This window comes from Fusarium venenatum, assembly GCF_020744135.1.
Source record: "Fusarium venenatum strain MPI-CAGE-CH-0201 chromosome Unknown EDB82scaffold_2, whole genome shotgun sequence".
NCBI classification, from domain to species: domain Eukaryota; kingdom Fungi; phylum Ascomycota; class Sordariomycetes; order Hypocreales; family Nectriaceae; genus Fusarium; species Fusarium venenatum.
The window spans coordinates 6947276-6961372 of NW_027072130.1; the positions used below are offsets into that span (position 1 = coordinate 6947276).

At 48.2% G+C, this 14097-nt stretch overlaps 6 protein-coding genes across 6 annotated transcripts; 3 read left to right on the forward strand and 3 right to left on the reverse strand.

The window, feature by feature from the left end:
• Nucleotides 1-711: 711 nt before the first annotated feature.
• Nucleotides 712-2107, reverse strand: EDB82DRAFT_446044 (uncharacterized protein). The gene is made up of 2 exons (XM_025735716.2): nucleotides 1201-2107; nucleotides 712-1151 (listed from the first exon to the last, which is right to left on the reverse strand). Exons 1-2 carry the CDS (start codon nucleotides 1765-1767, stop codon nucleotides 837-839), a joined length of 882 nt encoding a protein of 293 aa, XP_025586394.1. The 5' UTR covers nucleotides 1768-2107; the 3' UTR covers nucleotides 712-836.
• A 435-nt stretch (nucleotides 2108-2542) lies between these two features.
• Nucleotides 2543-5171, forward strand: EDB82DRAFT_446045 (Transketolase, thiamine diphosphate binding domain-containing protein). The gene is made up of 3 exons (XM_025735717.2): nucleotides 2543-2866; nucleotides 2918-4031; nucleotides 4083-5171. The coding sequence occupies exons 1-3, from the start codon at nucleotides 2700-2702 to the stop codon at nucleotides 4983-4985; spliced, it is 2184 nt and encodes a 727-aa protein (XP_025586395.1). The 5' UTR covers nucleotides 2543-2699; the 3' UTR covers nucleotides 4986-5171.
• A 205-nt stretch (nucleotides 5172-5376) lies between these two features.
• EDB82DRAFT_525140 (uncharacterized protein) lies at nucleotides 5377-6195 on the reverse strand (the record flags this gene model as incomplete). Its single annotated transcript, XM_025735718.1, has 1 exon — nucleotides 5377-6195. One exon carries the CDS (start codon nucleotides 6193-6195, stop codon nucleotides 5377-5379), a length of 819 nt encoding a protein of 272 aa, XP_025586396.1.
• Nucleotides 6196-7155: 960 nt separating this feature from the next.
• EDB82DRAFT_556288 (uncharacterized protein) lies at nucleotides 7156-8799 on the forward strand (the record flags this gene model as incomplete). Its single annotated transcript, XM_025735719.2, has 2 exons — nucleotides 7156-8561; nucleotides 8647-8799. The coding sequence occupies exons 1-2, from the start codon at nucleotides 7464-7466 to the stop codon at nucleotides 8797-8799; spliced, it is 1251 nt and encodes a 416-aa protein (XP_025586397.1). The 5' UTR covers nucleotides 7156-7463.
• Nucleotides 8800-8874: 75 nt separating this feature from the next.
• EDB82DRAFT_181959 (mitochondrial 54S ribosomal protein mL40) lies at nucleotides 8875-9648 on the forward strand. Its single transcript, XM_025735720.2, has one exon. It carries the CDS (start codon nucleotides 9018-9020, stop codon nucleotides 9561-9563), a length of 546 nt encoding a protein of 181 aa, XP_025586398.1. The 5' UTR covers nucleotides 8875-9017; the 3' UTR covers nucleotides 9564-9648.
• Nucleotides 9649-10322: 674 nt separating this feature from the next.
• Nucleotides 10323-11708, reverse strand: EDB82DRAFT_181957 (P-loop containing nucleoside triphosphate hydrolase protein). The gene is made up of 5 exons (XM_025735722.2): nucleotides 11502-11708; nucleotides 11312-11390; nucleotides 11251-11256; nucleotides 11006-11197; nucleotides 10323-10942 (listed from the first exon to the last, which is right to left on the reverse strand). Exons 1-5 carry the CDS (start codon nucleotides 11531-11533, stop codon nucleotides 10652-10654), a joined length of 600 nt encoding a protein of 199 aa, XP_025586399.1. The 5' UTR covers nucleotides 11534-11708; the 3' UTR covers nucleotides 10323-10651.
• Nucleotides 11709-14097: the final 2389 nt, after the last annotated feature.

Genomic DNA, 14097 nt, shown 5'->3' on the forward strand with positions numbered 1-14097 from the left:
GTAAGTGATACTGTATCCGAGTTCAGTATGTAGTAGAACATGCTTCTATGGTTGGTTGTATGTTGATCTTTGTTGAGCTTCTGACATTAAAGTGTCGAGGTAGGTGTCACGTCTTCAAGGGCTCTTTCCTTATCTGTGTAAGTATTTCGCCTACTTAAATCGCTATTCAGGTCTTTCTTTTGTCTGGCGTCACTGCGGTCCTTGATTCGATGCTCTGTCCGGGTCTCGTTTCCATTGGCTTCAGTGGTCAGGAGCAAAGCACCCTCGCGGGATGTCTATAAGAACGCTCTCCCCCCCCCTTCTTTTTCTTTTTCTTTTCTTCTTTTCTCCTTCTCTTTTCTCCTTGGGATGAAGGGGGGTAACTCTCGACTTCGACTGATCTGAAGTCCGACGTTCAAGGTGTCGGTCGGCAGGTGAAGCGTCTTCTAGGTTCCCATTTCAGAGACGTGGTGGGTATAAGGTAGCCCCAGTCCAGTTTTTGATTGCTTTCATTGTGTCCCTGGTATTACAATACCTCTAGGTGATGCACAATTTTTTCATTGCATTCAATGGCTTGCCGGTGGTGCGAAGAAGAAAACTAGCCCTCCCTTCTGTGAACGTTGCGTTGACGCTGGATCATATTTTAGGTGGGATGACTGAAAGTTGTGTGGTGAACCCAACATGATGTCGGGGATGGAGACAATGGATGAAGGAGTTTATTGGGCTAATGAAAGGGAACTGGTCTTATTCATGGTCCAAGAGAAAGTTTTGTTGTGTGCTGGAGTCTGATTGCCACTTTATTGAACATTAACTCAATAGAAACTCCAATCCCCATTATTAAAGTCTATTCTTTTCAACTATGCAGATGCGCAGTGACCTCCATCCACGCGCAGATCCGTCCCTGTCACGAAAGAGGCACCCTCAGACAGCAAAAACACCGCCGGCGCTTTGAAGTCCTCAGGGGCACCCAGACGTCCCAGAAGAGCACCAGCCATCCACGTCTTCTCGACCTCGGGGTTCTCTTGGAGCAACTGGTCCGTCATGGCAGTTCGAATGTAGCCGGGAGACAATGTGTTGACTCGAATACCGTATTGACCCCATTCCTGAGCGACCGATCGACACATTTGCTGGACTGCAGCTTTGCTAGAGTTGTATGCTGTGCAAGAAAGACCCTGATTCTTGTTAGCACTGTTAGAGTTGTAAGATGCTTGATTGACTTACTCGGTTGGCAATGTTGCCTGACATGCTTCCGATAATAACAATACTTCCAGGACTGTTCTTTTCCCGTAGTACTCTTGCAGAATACTTGCAAGTATTGAATACACCAGTGACATTGACTCGTAGAATTCGGTCAAAGTCGGCAGCAGGATAGTCAAGGGCTGCGATTTGTTGCTGGATACCAGCACAAGCAATGGTCCCCCAGAACGGCGCTCCAAACTTGTCAGCTTCAGCTGCAATGTCCTTCATCGCTGTCTCGACAGACTGCTCTTCTGTTACATCACATTTCCGGTACGACACGGAAACTTTGTTGGCTGTGGCGAGTTTGTTGAGCTGTGCCCACTCTGCTTGCGATGGCTCTTCGAGAATGTCTAAACAAGCTACGCTTCCGCCGGCTTCGACCACAGCAATGGCTAGAGTGATACCCAGACCACGCGCTCCACCTGTGATAGCGATAGTCTTATTCTCGAGGGAGAAGAGCTTGTAGGTTGATGCTTTTGAGGCGGGTGTCTCTTGGGATTCGGGCACATTGGCCGGGAGCTCAATGTCTGAGACGATAGCAGGAGCCATTGTAATGTTGAGGATGTTGAGGTACGAGAAATTGAGGGACAAGAGTTGAAGCTGATGAGAAACGAAATGTTGGAAAGACTCTTCAGGTTATACGATCGTTTAGAGTATCCATTTCTGGAGATACTAAGGTTGGTCTGACATTTGTGAGTTGGCAAACTTCCATGGCAACGTTCGGAGGGAAATTGTATGCGAAGGATGATGTGTCGGAATTAGATTCAAAGGCCAAGATTGGAGTATATGGAAGGGGGCTATTGTAGCCGGAGGTTGTCACATTGTCATGTCGTGGAGATTGTTTGGCGGAGCTGGAAGGGAACAAAAAGAATCACTCAATCTGGCGGTTACCAGACACAAGTTTGGGTGCTTGCATCGCCACATTAGCCCATCTAACTAGTCGTCGACCTATTTTGGCCAGTCTCTCGTTGCACAAACGAAATAGCTTTTCTTCTTCTTGGTCATTACTCCCAATTATACCCATACAAAGAGTGCCCAGAAGTTGGCCCTCGAGCTTGAACAGCGTACCAGTACTAATCGTCCCCCGTGCTCTCAGCGTTTGTCTTTCCCCGCAGAGTGACCCTACCATCATCGGCTTCTTGTTGTGTCATCTCAATGGCAGTTCTAAGCGCTTCCTATGGGTCTCTAACCTAGCCTGTAAGGGGAAAAGCCAACATTTGGCTGCCTCCACTTTCCCCATACAGAAGCCTCACAGCAAGATGGCAGTCTAAGAGGATCCGATACCCCAGAACCCCACGGCGCTTTCTCTTACTTTGTAGGGAATATTCGAGAGTTGCAGTAGAACATCATCAACATTACGAGGACAATCACGCGGCAAAGATGCTTTCTGAAATGCTTATATCTCAAGCGAAGCTGCCGGCTCGGCAGCTCAGTTCATCTCCCATCCCCCTGTCTGAGAACAATCGCAATCTCGACTCAAGATGGCACCCAGTGCAATTATCCCAGAGACACAAGATGAGCATACAGCTCTATCCAACGTTGTCAAGTTGATCAAGAACGATGACTCCAAGACAATCGATCTTGCTTTGCGACAATTCCGTTGTTTAATTGCTGATCTATGTGAGCAATTCAAGGGCGGCCACCCTGGGTAAGTCATACAGTCTTTGACAAAAGTATCACATATACTGACCAGCTTTAGAGGTGCTATGGGAATGGCCGCCATTGGCCTCGCCCTCTGGAAATACATCATGCAGTACTCTCCCAACGACCCGGAATACTTCAACCGCGATCGCTTCGTTCTCTCCAACGGCCACACATGTCTCTTCCAGTATACATTCCTTCATCTCACTGGTTACAAGGCCATGACCTTTGAACACCTCAAATCCTACCACTCCTCCAACTACGACTCCCTGGCACCAGGACATCCCGAAATCGAGCATGAAGGCATCGAAGTGACTACTGGTCCTCTTGGCCAAGGCATTGCCAACGCTGTCGGTCTTGCCATGGCTACCAAGAATCTCGCCGCCACCTACAACAAGCCTAATTTCGAACTTGTCAATAACATGACTTATTGCATGATAGGGGACGCATGCCTGCAAGAAGGTGTCGCTCTTGAAGCCATACAGCTGGCGGGCCACTGGAAGCTCAATAACTTGGTGGTCATGTACGACAACAACCAGGTTACCTGCGATGGCAGCGTCGATCTCTGCAACACCGAAGATGTCAACGCCAAGATGCGCGCTTGCGGCTGGGAAGTGATTGAGGTCGAAGATGGTTGCTATGATGTTGAGGGTATCGCCGAGGCCCTCATTAAAGCCAAGGCAAGCACTGACAAGCCCACTTTCATCAACATTCACACCGTCATCGGTGTTGGTAGTAAGGTTGCTGGCGATGCCAAGGCTCACGGTGCTGCCTTTAGCCCCGAAGGTGTCAAGGCCGTCAAGGAGCACTTCGGCATGGATCCTGACCAGCATTACGTCGTATCCGATGAAGTTTACAGCTTCTTCCGTGACCGTAAGGCCCGCGGCGATCGTCTCGTCGAAGACTGGAAGAATCTCATCGACGCTTACAGCAAAGAGTACCCCGAGCTTCACCAGGAATTCATCAAGCGTGTCGAGGGTCGTTTTACAGAAGACTGGCGAAGTATTATTCCTGCTAAGGAGTCACTGCCTACTACTCCAACGCCTTCTCGAAAGTCTGCTGGCATCATCTGTAACCCTCTGGCTGCCAAGCTTAAGAACTTCATGGTTGGTACAGCTGATCTGTCACCCTCTGTCAACATGATCTGGAAAGACAAGGTTGACTTCCAACATGTAAGCAAGCCCTCATGATTAAACCGGAACCATTAGCTGACACTGTCACAGCCCGGTCTCAAGACCACATGCGGTATCAATGGAGACTACTCCGGCCGCTACATCCACTGGGGAATTCGTGAGCATGCAATGGCTTCTATCTCGAACGGTCTCGCCGCCTACAGTAAAGGCACCATCCTCCCTGTCACCTCCAGCTTCTTCATGTTTTACATCTACGCCGCCCCTGGTGTCCGCATGGGTGCCCTCCAAAACCTCCAGGCCATCCATATCGCCACCCATGATTCTATTGGTACCGGCGAGGATGGTCCTACTCATCAACCCATTGCTCTTGCGACTCTATACCGCTCCATGCCCAACATCCTTTATATCAGACCTTGCGACACGGAGGAGACTGCCGGTGCCTTCATCACCGCCCTAGAGGCAAAGGACACCCCTTCTATTATCTCCCTCTCCCGACAGAACCTCGAGCAGTACCCTCAGTACTCGAGTCGTGAAGGTGCACAGAAAGGTGCCTACGTGTTCATCGAGGAGGAGAATGCCGACGTCACCCTGATCGGTGTTGGTGCTGAGATGCTCTTCGCCGTTAAGACTCGCGAGGTCCTCAAGGACAAGTTCGGTATCAAAGCCCGCGTCGTCTCCTTCCCCTGCCAACGCCTCTTCAACGTCCAACCGCTTGAATATAAGCGGCAGGTTCTACAGTATCGTTCCAACGCCCCCCGTGTTGTTATTGAAGCCTATGCCGTTAATGGTTGGGAGAGATACGCCGACGCTGGTTATTCCATGTCAACATTTGGCAAGTCGCTACCTGGAAAGGATGCATACAAGTACTTTGGCTTTGACGAGACTATCATTGCTCCAGAGGTCGCCAAACTCGTAGAAGAGGTCAAGAAGGAGGGCATCGAGAGTCTACGCGGCGAGTTTAGGGACCTTAACAACGTGACACATGAACATTGATGGATCATTGAGAGATAGGTAAAGGAACAGCATGGACTTTGGAGTTAGTGTCGGTAATTTTAGTCACGATAATAGCAATGCGTGGAACAAAAGCTTTCTTGTTATACTATCTCAGTATCGAGATCACTCACTCCTTGTGGCGCCCTTATATCCTCCCAATGGCATCCTGAACTTATTTGTGCCATCCCAGACCCAGGTTGTATTCTCCAAAAAAAAATCGAACTATCCTCAATGCTTCTTCGTAATAATCCAGTAGGACGTCGTTCAAACGAGTCACAAGTAATGCTCATGGCGACTCATCCTGTACGCGACTTGCGCTACCGATGGCCAAGATCAAAGTCTCAAAATGACAAGATAATGCGCCCAATTCGTATGACACCAGCGAGTCATTTCATCCTCTTGTAGCTTCTTGACCATGCATCTGTCTTCCCTGTGGACGAATGATGATGTCTAAAGGTGGCAGTGATTGTACACCCTCCATTACAAACTGGCTGATGGTCTGAATACCGCCGTTGATCCCCCTAGGCCATATCGCCCATGATTCCTGGACTCTAATCATTACGCCCTGCCCAGCGTTCAATACCGAGTCCGCGAAATACTGCCTGGCTTGGCGAGTTTGTTGGGACGTGTACACAACGCTCTCAGTCACATTGCTAATACTGCTCTGCGCGAGATGTGTGGACGTTGAAAGGGCTCGTTGAGCAGTCTGCACTCCCGGGATTTTATGGAAAAGGGATACTTCGTTGTCCACTGAGGGATTCTTTTCGTATTCTTCGGAATTGAAGGGACCGATGGGAGCATCGTAGCCTAACAGGTTTGGGCGCTCCTGCTTAGCGCGGTGTTCAAAGTAGTCCTCTTCCGGGTCGTGGTCTTCTGCAACCTCGACCATGCCGGTGTTATCAAACGTCAGGGGTTGTGAATCCTTTGGGGCTTTGGTCTTTCTCCATGAGCGCTTGTTGAGCTGAGCAGTCTGAGATACAGCTGCAAACTCAACTACAGCATCAACCGTCTGCGTGTCGATAACCACGAGATCATCTTCGTCACCGCTGAGTACGATTCTTTCTTCTATATGGTCGTGAATAGGGACATGCTCGAGTTCGGGAGCATCGTCTTGACTTTCTTGCCGGGGTGTAAGGACCAAACTTCGAGTTTGCAGTGTATTGGCGTTCAGCTCAGAATCCGACGACGCGTCGTGATTGCCGATAACCATTTTGCTTTCCCTCTCTGGACCAAATCATCTGCTTCCTTTTGACTAATAATGTATGTGCAGCCGAGGAGGGAAGTTTGGCGGATATTCCAAGGGAAACAACAACTTTAAGGCGTGTGATGATAGGTGGGGTTTGTGTTTGCTAGAAGCCTTGAGACAAATAGTATTGTGTTTGGGTAGGACTTGCAAAGGAAGAAAGGGAGGATTATGAGGAATTATGTGGCCAAGAATGTTCTAAATAGTCGCGAGATGGAAAGCCTGGCACTGCCGCAACAGACCGGAGGTGGGTTGGGATGAAGGGTCACAGAGGATGTGAATCACAGTCCACTTTGCGCAGATTTGTTTGACTTTCTCGGATATTCATCGAATCTAAACTAATTTTCTTTCAAACGCAAAGTTTTTCTATCTTTTCGCTTTGCATTCTTTCAAACAACAGTTTAACGTACTTGCTTACTCCTTATTGTCCTTCAGGGTCGATATCACCGTTTGATGTTTGACTCCTTTTCTGGTAACATAAGCCGAATAACTTATACTTGCCATAACATGTGCAAGTATTTCTCTTCTGATGCAAGTTATTAGTTTTAAATGAAGTGGGCGCTTGGCATTGACTGAGAATATGTTTTAACTTTTCATTAAATCAGAACACTAACCAACATGGACTTTGTGACTCTTAAAACCATTTGTTTAAGGTAAAAAGTAAATCTATCCGGAGGATGTTAACTTGTAAAGTTTCCACGGCTGGGCTGTTTCCAAGGCCCAATCAAATTGGTTACCAGTGTTTAAACTCTGGCAGGACAAGAGGCAAATGGAAGTAACTTCATAGGTAGTCAGTCATCTTCATGAACAGCTCAAAATGCAAAACCAGCTGAATCTTATGAAGAGAATTACCTCGTAAAATCTCATCAGTTCATGAAGAAAGTTCATGTTGCAATGTAGAATCTATATACATAAGTTTAAAGAGTTGCCAAAGAGTATCTTCATCGCGTTCCTTCTCATCCTCTCGTTCAAATTTCTTCCTCACTCTCCTCCCCGACACTTCCCTCGAACGATTTGTATTCAGCGCCGACCTTCCAGTATACCTATTACGAGTTTGGCGGTATCTTTTTCCCTTCGATGTCTTTGATTTCTCTCGTCCCTTTTGGTGCGTGCTAATTTCATTTCCACTCATCCTTCATCATTAGCAGCATAAACTCAGTTCACCCACCATCACGGGATACGATATCATTATCACTTGCATTGACTTCAATATCTTGAGAGCACTCTTTTGCAAGATGGACGACCACGAGCAACCCAGTAGCTCAAACACGATGGTTCCAGGAGGCTTGTCCTGCACTGCCTGCCAACTTCTTCCCGAGGGGTATTCCCGTAAAGTATTCAAGCACGCACATGGCTTTGAGGATGACTGGAAGCCGCCAGTCGAGTCCGATGAGGAGCGGTACCGAATTCCCGAGACTCTTCGCGATAATGCTCTCAATGAGTATCTTGAACTTGCACGCAGGACTCGCCTTTTCGCTGATCCGGAATTCCTCAACGTTATGTCTTGGAGAGAGAAAAGAACCCTGCTGCGAAATCTCGAGTGTATCGAGCAGTACTACTCCCTCCTTTCATTCACCCAAGAGCGACAAAGAGGCCGGCTAATCGACGATGGAACGGATTATTCTTACACTACGACACCAGTCAGAGCATGTGTGAATATCTCTGAAGAGGTCGGTGTGACTATACAAGTCTGTAGAGCCATGTCCGTACAAGATGGAAGATGGTATCTAGGACATCGTCCTGGCACCTACATCTTCAAGTATCATGGCTCTCAGATAGCAGGATCCGACTCAGACACTTTCATGGATGCTCGTGGCTACATCTCGAATAATTTTGAGTATGCAGGCCAAATACCCCGACTTGAAGAGGTGCAAAAACAACGACTGAGGCTACTATTCCCCAAAGTGCTAAGATTGTTCATCAGCGAACTTCAGGTTTTTGCAGGCTTACAACATGGAGAAACGTATCCGGAACTCGAGGAGATGCTCCTTGAGAGGGTTGAATCCGCCACGTCGTTTCATCAAGTCTGGAACTATTGGATGAATGCCAACGTGAATGGCACCGAGTGGCCAGACGCGGAAGTGCGAAATTGTTTTGTATCCCATCCTAACATACTGGAACTTGCTTGGATTCTAAACTATCTTAAACGCCGAAATTCAGGAGAAGGCCAGCCACCAGAACCTCTGGAACTGCTTATGATCTCTGCCACACAAAAACAGTTACCTGAACTTGCAAGCCTATGGGAGGACAGGGAACAGGCATTGGCTTGGAATATGCTCAAGTCAGGCAAACGAACGGGTCTCTTTGTATATGAAGTTACACGTGAAACTGAGGTAAGCCATTTAGATAGGATCATGGGGACTTGTCGGCGGATAATACTTGATCCGCTCGGAACCTTGGAGCTAACAATTTCCTCAGGACATTCACAACTTCTATAGCCAGGCACAGTTCAGCGACGACCCTCTCAACCCGGCCGTTGCCCATTCATTCACACCTCTATTGAGCTACCAAGTCTCGGCTGCAGATTATCAAGAGGGCTTGTCGGAGGATCCTGACGCATCGCAGTCTTAGGAGCACGACCGAATACTCAAGATCACAGTCTAGTTTTTGCATGGTACCATCTCCGACCAATTGACAACGACCCCTGTTGATCTGGTGGTAATTGTTGGAGATCGATTGTTTTTCGCACTGGAATTCTAAGGCGCCCGAAAGTTGAGCCGGCTTCTACCCGAATCCAACCCACGCTCGTCCCGATATTTGCTTCAAGCACCGCATATACATACGTTACGATGGCTTCGATATTCTCTCTCCGCGGGCTGTTCAGCCGCCAAGCTGCTCCCGCCGCGCCTACAACTCGCCTTTTCTCTACGACAGCAAACATGCTTGCCCGCACACCTCCGAAACCCGTCGCAAAGAAGCCCGCAGTAACTGCTCCACGACGAAAGCATGTGCAGCAAAAGTCCGAAAACTTCTACCGCATTCGTACTCTCCGCCAAAACATGTTCTCTCCTGCGCCCCCACCCCTGCGTATGGCCCGTCTTCGATATCTCCGACATTGGACAATCCACCGTGCGTGGCAGCTGTTCCGTCGGCAGCAACACCAAGCGACCGAGCGTGAGCGTCATCGTATTTACAGCGGCATGTACAACGCCTGCGAAGAGCTACGCAAAACCGTTGGTCCTGGAAACCGAGATGAGGGCTACCTGTACCGGGTAGCTATGGAAAAGAAGGGTGTCTGGGGAACTGATGCTATACCGATTGAATACGCACGATACCAAACAGACTTTCCCGCTAAGAATGCGTGGAACCACGACTGGAAGAGGCACAGCAACTAGGTGGGCCTGCGTGGTTAATGTACGAATTCAAGAAATGGTATGAGTCAAAAGTGTACTGTATGTATAATAGAAACAATTGCTAGACATCAATGGCTACAGCAAACCAGCATTCACCAGGCTCGCAATTGAGAGTGCCTAGTGTCACATGTGAGTAAACCAGAGAGAATTGAATGTCAATATCGTCACTCTCATTAAGCAATCCGCTCCTCAAAGGACAGTACCGATCTCTCAGTCTCAAGTATGCCATTAATTCACTATCGCCCTTCCTATGCTCGACCAAGCCAGTCAGCTCTATGCTGCTGTCCCAATTATTAGCTAACACATGGAGAAAATATGCATTGCCTAACCCGCTTGAATCAAAATCATGCAAAATATCAGACTGCTCCTATCCACACTCCTTCAATTCGCTCCGTTTTTTTGTATCCTCCTAGGATGCCATGTATTTAAGAAGACTTTCGCATTCCACTTGCCATAAAACAAGGGTATTAAATCGGGAGAAGTAACCAAAGATCAAAAAGTCGGGAAAGTATTCAAGATCAAAAGGAAAATGAGGACAAATGCGTGGGGCAAGGCGACGAGATGAACAGCGTTGGACATTCCGTTTTGTCTTGGAGAGTGGTATCCAAGAACGACAAATTCATATTTCTTTTCTTGTGTCTTGGATTGGGAGCACCTGTAAATAAAAACAACGGGGGAAATGCCGGTATTTGAATCGGTAGGCGGTTGAGGTGTTGCAGACGGAATGTTGGTGGCTATGAGTTTTGGTTGTCCCTAGGCCTCAGTCCGCCTGTCAACTGAAGGACAAGACAATGTGCCGAAAATAAAAGAAAAAATAAGTCCTCCTCCTTGAGCGCCGAGCAATAAGTCCTCTATATCCTGTGTGATTCCCTGGTGTCCAAAAAATCCTATAGTTGTCTCCAGAAGTCGGAAAATGTTCCGGTGTTGTGGCCGAGGCGAACGGTAATTGATCGCTTGGAGATATACCTGGGCCGGTTCGTAAGGAGGGTTCGCTGCTTACAGGTATGACCACATGCCTGTGGTCCAGATGCCGAGTTCGCATCTGTGTCGGATTGTGCGCAGCTGGTTCTTTACAGCACGACACAGCAGCCGCCGCCCTCACCCTTTTCGAAAGTCAGCAGAGCAGCACGAGTAGCCGCCTCAAAAACATCGTCGACACCCTCGCCGCTCAAGCTGGAGCATTCCAAATATCGCTTTGCGCCAATTTCTCGCGCGATAGACTCTCCATCGTGCTCTGAAACGAATCGCATCGACTTCTTGCGCATTTCCTCAATTGCAACAGGGTCTTCTCGAAGATCCTTCTTCAAGCCAACGAGAATGATGGGAACACCGGTGCACAGTCGTTGAGCTTCCTCGATCCACTATAATAGCAACAGGTCAGTCTTGAAACATCAGCTGAGCACCGTTGCGCGTTGGATTCGTACCTTGTGCTTAACGTTGTCGAGAGAATCTGGAGTGTCGACAGAGAAACCTATCAAAATGACATGGGCCTTTGAATATGCAAGGGGTCGTAATCGCTCGTAGTCTTCCTGTCCGGCAGTATCCCAAAGAGCGAGCTGGACAGACTTGCCGTCCACTCTGCAATCCGTCACGTAGTTCTCAAACACTGTAGGAATCTATGTTTATGGTCAATATTCATCGTCGCAGGGAGAATTCGATCGAGGCTCACATAATGCTATATTGTTGTTAGTAACTGTGATGACAAGACGACTTGAGGTTGGGGAGCTCACTGTAGGAAAGTAACCTAGCGTAAATACGCTCAACAAACTGGTCTTGCCGCAGGCACCATCACCAATAATGACCAACTTCCTAGAATCTATCGTTAGAAATCTTGCGTTGAGAATGCAAAGAAAGTTTTATGTTTGGGAAAGGGCGTAACCCTGTTAAAGTAAGGTTGGGCAGCGCGACAACAACTCGTACCTGCGGATAACGTTGCTTGGATTTGCGCTCATAATGAATCAATTATATAGCTTCGAGATTGCTTATGATCTCGAAAGCGATTGGAAATAATGTCGGATCTGGAGTCTGCTACGGGCCCCAGATCTGGGTATTGCGTCGGGATGTCGTTGTCGTCGATTGAATATGGGTGGAAATGTAGCGGGTTACAGCGATCGAGAGGGCGTCGTCGCGGTGATAAGAGCAGGAACAAGCTAAGTCAAGCCGATGGGGATGAGGATGGATTGAGTTCAGGAGAGTGACAATGGAGATATTTGGGGATTCGGTTCGGTGAGAGAAGTGTCGTTAACGAGATTTAGGACCCCTTATTTTTTTCGAACGGAATTTTTGGTAAGAGAATCGTTGGATGGGTGAGCAACAAGGGACGTTCGGAGTGAGCGCGCGGACGAGACGTGGAGCGAGGAGGAGCAAGGCTAGGCAGTACGTAAATACGGAGCACGGTACGGTACAATACGGTTCGGTAGCCTGGACTGGGGTGTGGATGTTTGGTGCTGTAGTGCGAGCAGGGCGTTTTTAATGGCGGTGGGACGGAGCGTCAGGGCGTTCACTGGTGGTTCCCAAAACTCCAACGGGATGGGCAAGCTTCCTTATACGGGAGAAGGGGATAAGAAGAAGATGGAAGGTGGTCTTTAGGGGAAATACGAGCCGACAACAGCGGATCAGGTAAAGGGACGTAAATAGGCAAGCTTCGGAGTTGATATGATAGGGCAGTAAAGGATCAAGTTGATGTTCTTTTTTTTCTGGTCGCTCGGGCTTGTTGCTCTACTAGTCTCGGACCAGGTTCTGAGCTGAGACGGATTGGGTTGGGCTGATAAAATGCTGGGAACTTTGACCAGGTTTGGTTTGAAGGGATGGAAATAGATAATTAGTTAGGTATACAGATCTTGAGAGAGTTAACTAAAGATAACCATCTCCATACGTTTAGGTGGTACTAAGTTATAGATCGAAGCTAAGAGGCAGCCTCCTTCTATTGTTGGAACCGTCTGTTTACAGTAGTAGAGTTGGGAGTGACGGTGGTGGTGGCATCGGTGATAGTGGGGAAGTCATGGACGAGTTGGCTGGCTGAATGTTCGTCTCTCTCCCGGCTCCCCTGGGTCTAGAGGTGGAGCAACAGACAGAGGCGTGGAAAACGGGTCCGGGGCGACCGTTTTAGCTGAGAATGAGGTGAGGTTGAGTGTAGGACGACAGCCCTGGAGGTTCTTCAGCATACCGTAAGTTTGTTTTGCTGCAGTGGTGGATTTATTGCCTGAATCAGTCTGGCTTCCATCCATGCCCATAGCTTGATGATGACACAGGACGGAATATTGCTAGGTATTCATGACATGACATGGATCATGGGAGACAGAATGTACCGACAGTACGGATGGTTACAACGATTTATTGTGACTTTCTGCTACGTAACGTGGATGAAACTCACTCGGCAAGTTCAATTGGAAGCTTTCCACAACACAAACTCCATTCATGAGCATGGCATGGCATGGCATAGCCTTGGGCGCCCGTTTGATGCACTGCACTTCCGTACCCAGCAAGCCCCCTGTGGCGGAGCGACCACTAGACCTATTCAAAACAACCTACAGAAGTGGACATCTGAACAAAGGCTATTCGGTTAATTCTGACACTTCTCCGCACCAACCAGCTCACTGGACACGAATGGGTTCGATAAGCGGCCTAACCATCTCCAACAGTTTCTACAGCTACAGCTATAGCTACAGCTAGGACAGAACAAATTGCAGGACTCTTCTTCAAGCAGTATCAGATCCTACTTTCAATTAGGTAACAGCAAGAAGTCCTGTCATGGAACAAGCCTGTGTGAATTCGTACCTACCTAGGCTAGCTAGTCGGTAGGTCAGCAATTGACAAAGCAGCTTAGGGACCTATCACAAATTTCTTCATCAGCAGTCTTTTCTTCAACAACCAATTTGGGTTTCTTTGTTTTGATTCGACTGTGATAGACAGGGCTTGTAACCTTTGCTTTCAATACAATGACGACAGATTCCAGATGCAGACAAGCATTTCGACAGGTCCACATCAACAGCAGAAGATCCCCTTGTCATTATTCGGAGGATTAATCATTGCATTCTTGGCCTCTGTTTCGCTCACTCGTTAATTCTGCGGATTTCTGCGCCGTCCGTCATGCTTTCGCTATTTGAGGCTGTGCAGGTTGATCCACTCCCGCTCGCCGGTAAGCTAAAAACAGGAACCAGACCAGGGGGTTAGACGAACTGCCAGTCAGTCCTGAACTCTCATTAGCTGCTGTCGAGCAACGCATCATTTAAGGTCCCCTAGAATAGACCACCTACCCAGTATCCGAGAAGTTCATGTTTAGAGATTCCACCTTCGCCTGTGGTCACCAAGGGCACATATCAGACCAGTGCCAATTGATTGACTGCTTCATGGATTACGACGGATGATCCCGTGCAATCTGTGCTTCGTGCCTTTGGCTCCCTCACGCTAAACCCCTGTACAACAGGATTTCGGTATTTGTCGAAATGCCGACTGTCTCCATTGCTGACACTTTGTTTGCAAACAAGCAAACATTTGTTCTAGCAATTTTGATTCT

Excerpts from the sequence above, each read along its gene's own strand:
- EDB82DRAFT_446044 (XM_025735716.2), bottom strand. The coding sequence starts at position 1,767 with ATGGCTCCTGCTATCGTCTCAGACATTGAGCTCCCGGCCAATGTGCCC. Across the intron at positions 1,152-1,200 it reads CAGGCAACATTGCCAACCGA|GGTCTTTCTTGCACAGCATA; the intron begins GTAAGTCAATCA and ends AACAAGAATCAG.
- EDB82DRAFT_446045 (XM_025735717.2), top strand. The coding sequence starts at position 2,700 with ATGGCACCCAGTGCAATTATCCCAGAGACACAAGATGAGCATACAGCT. Across the intron at positions 2,867-2,917 it reads TTCAAGGGCGGCCACCCTGG|AGGTGCTATGGGAATGGCCG; the intron begins GTAAGTCATACA and ends GACCAGCTTTAG. Across the intron at positions 4,032-4,082 it reads ACAAGGTTGACTTCCAACAT|CCCGGTCTCAAGACCACATG; the intron begins GTAAGCAAGCCC and ends ACACTGTCACAG.
- EDB82DRAFT_181959 (XM_025735720.2), top strand. The coding sequence starts at position 9,018 with ATGGCTTCGATATTCTCTCTCCGCGGGCTGTTCAGCCGCCAAGCTGCT.
- EDB82DRAFT_181957 (XM_025735722.2), bottom strand. The coding sequence starts at position 11,533 with ATGAGCGCAAATCCAAGCAACGTTATCCGCAG. Across the intron at positions 11,391-11,501 it reads CCAAGCAACGTTATCCGCAG|GAAGTTGGTCATTATTGGTG; the intron begins GTACGAGTTGTT and ends GATAGATTCTAG. Across the intron at positions 10,943-11,005 it reads TCGACAACGTTAAGCACAAG|TGGATCGAGGAAGCTCAACG; the intron begins GTACGAATCCAA and ends TTGCTATTATAG.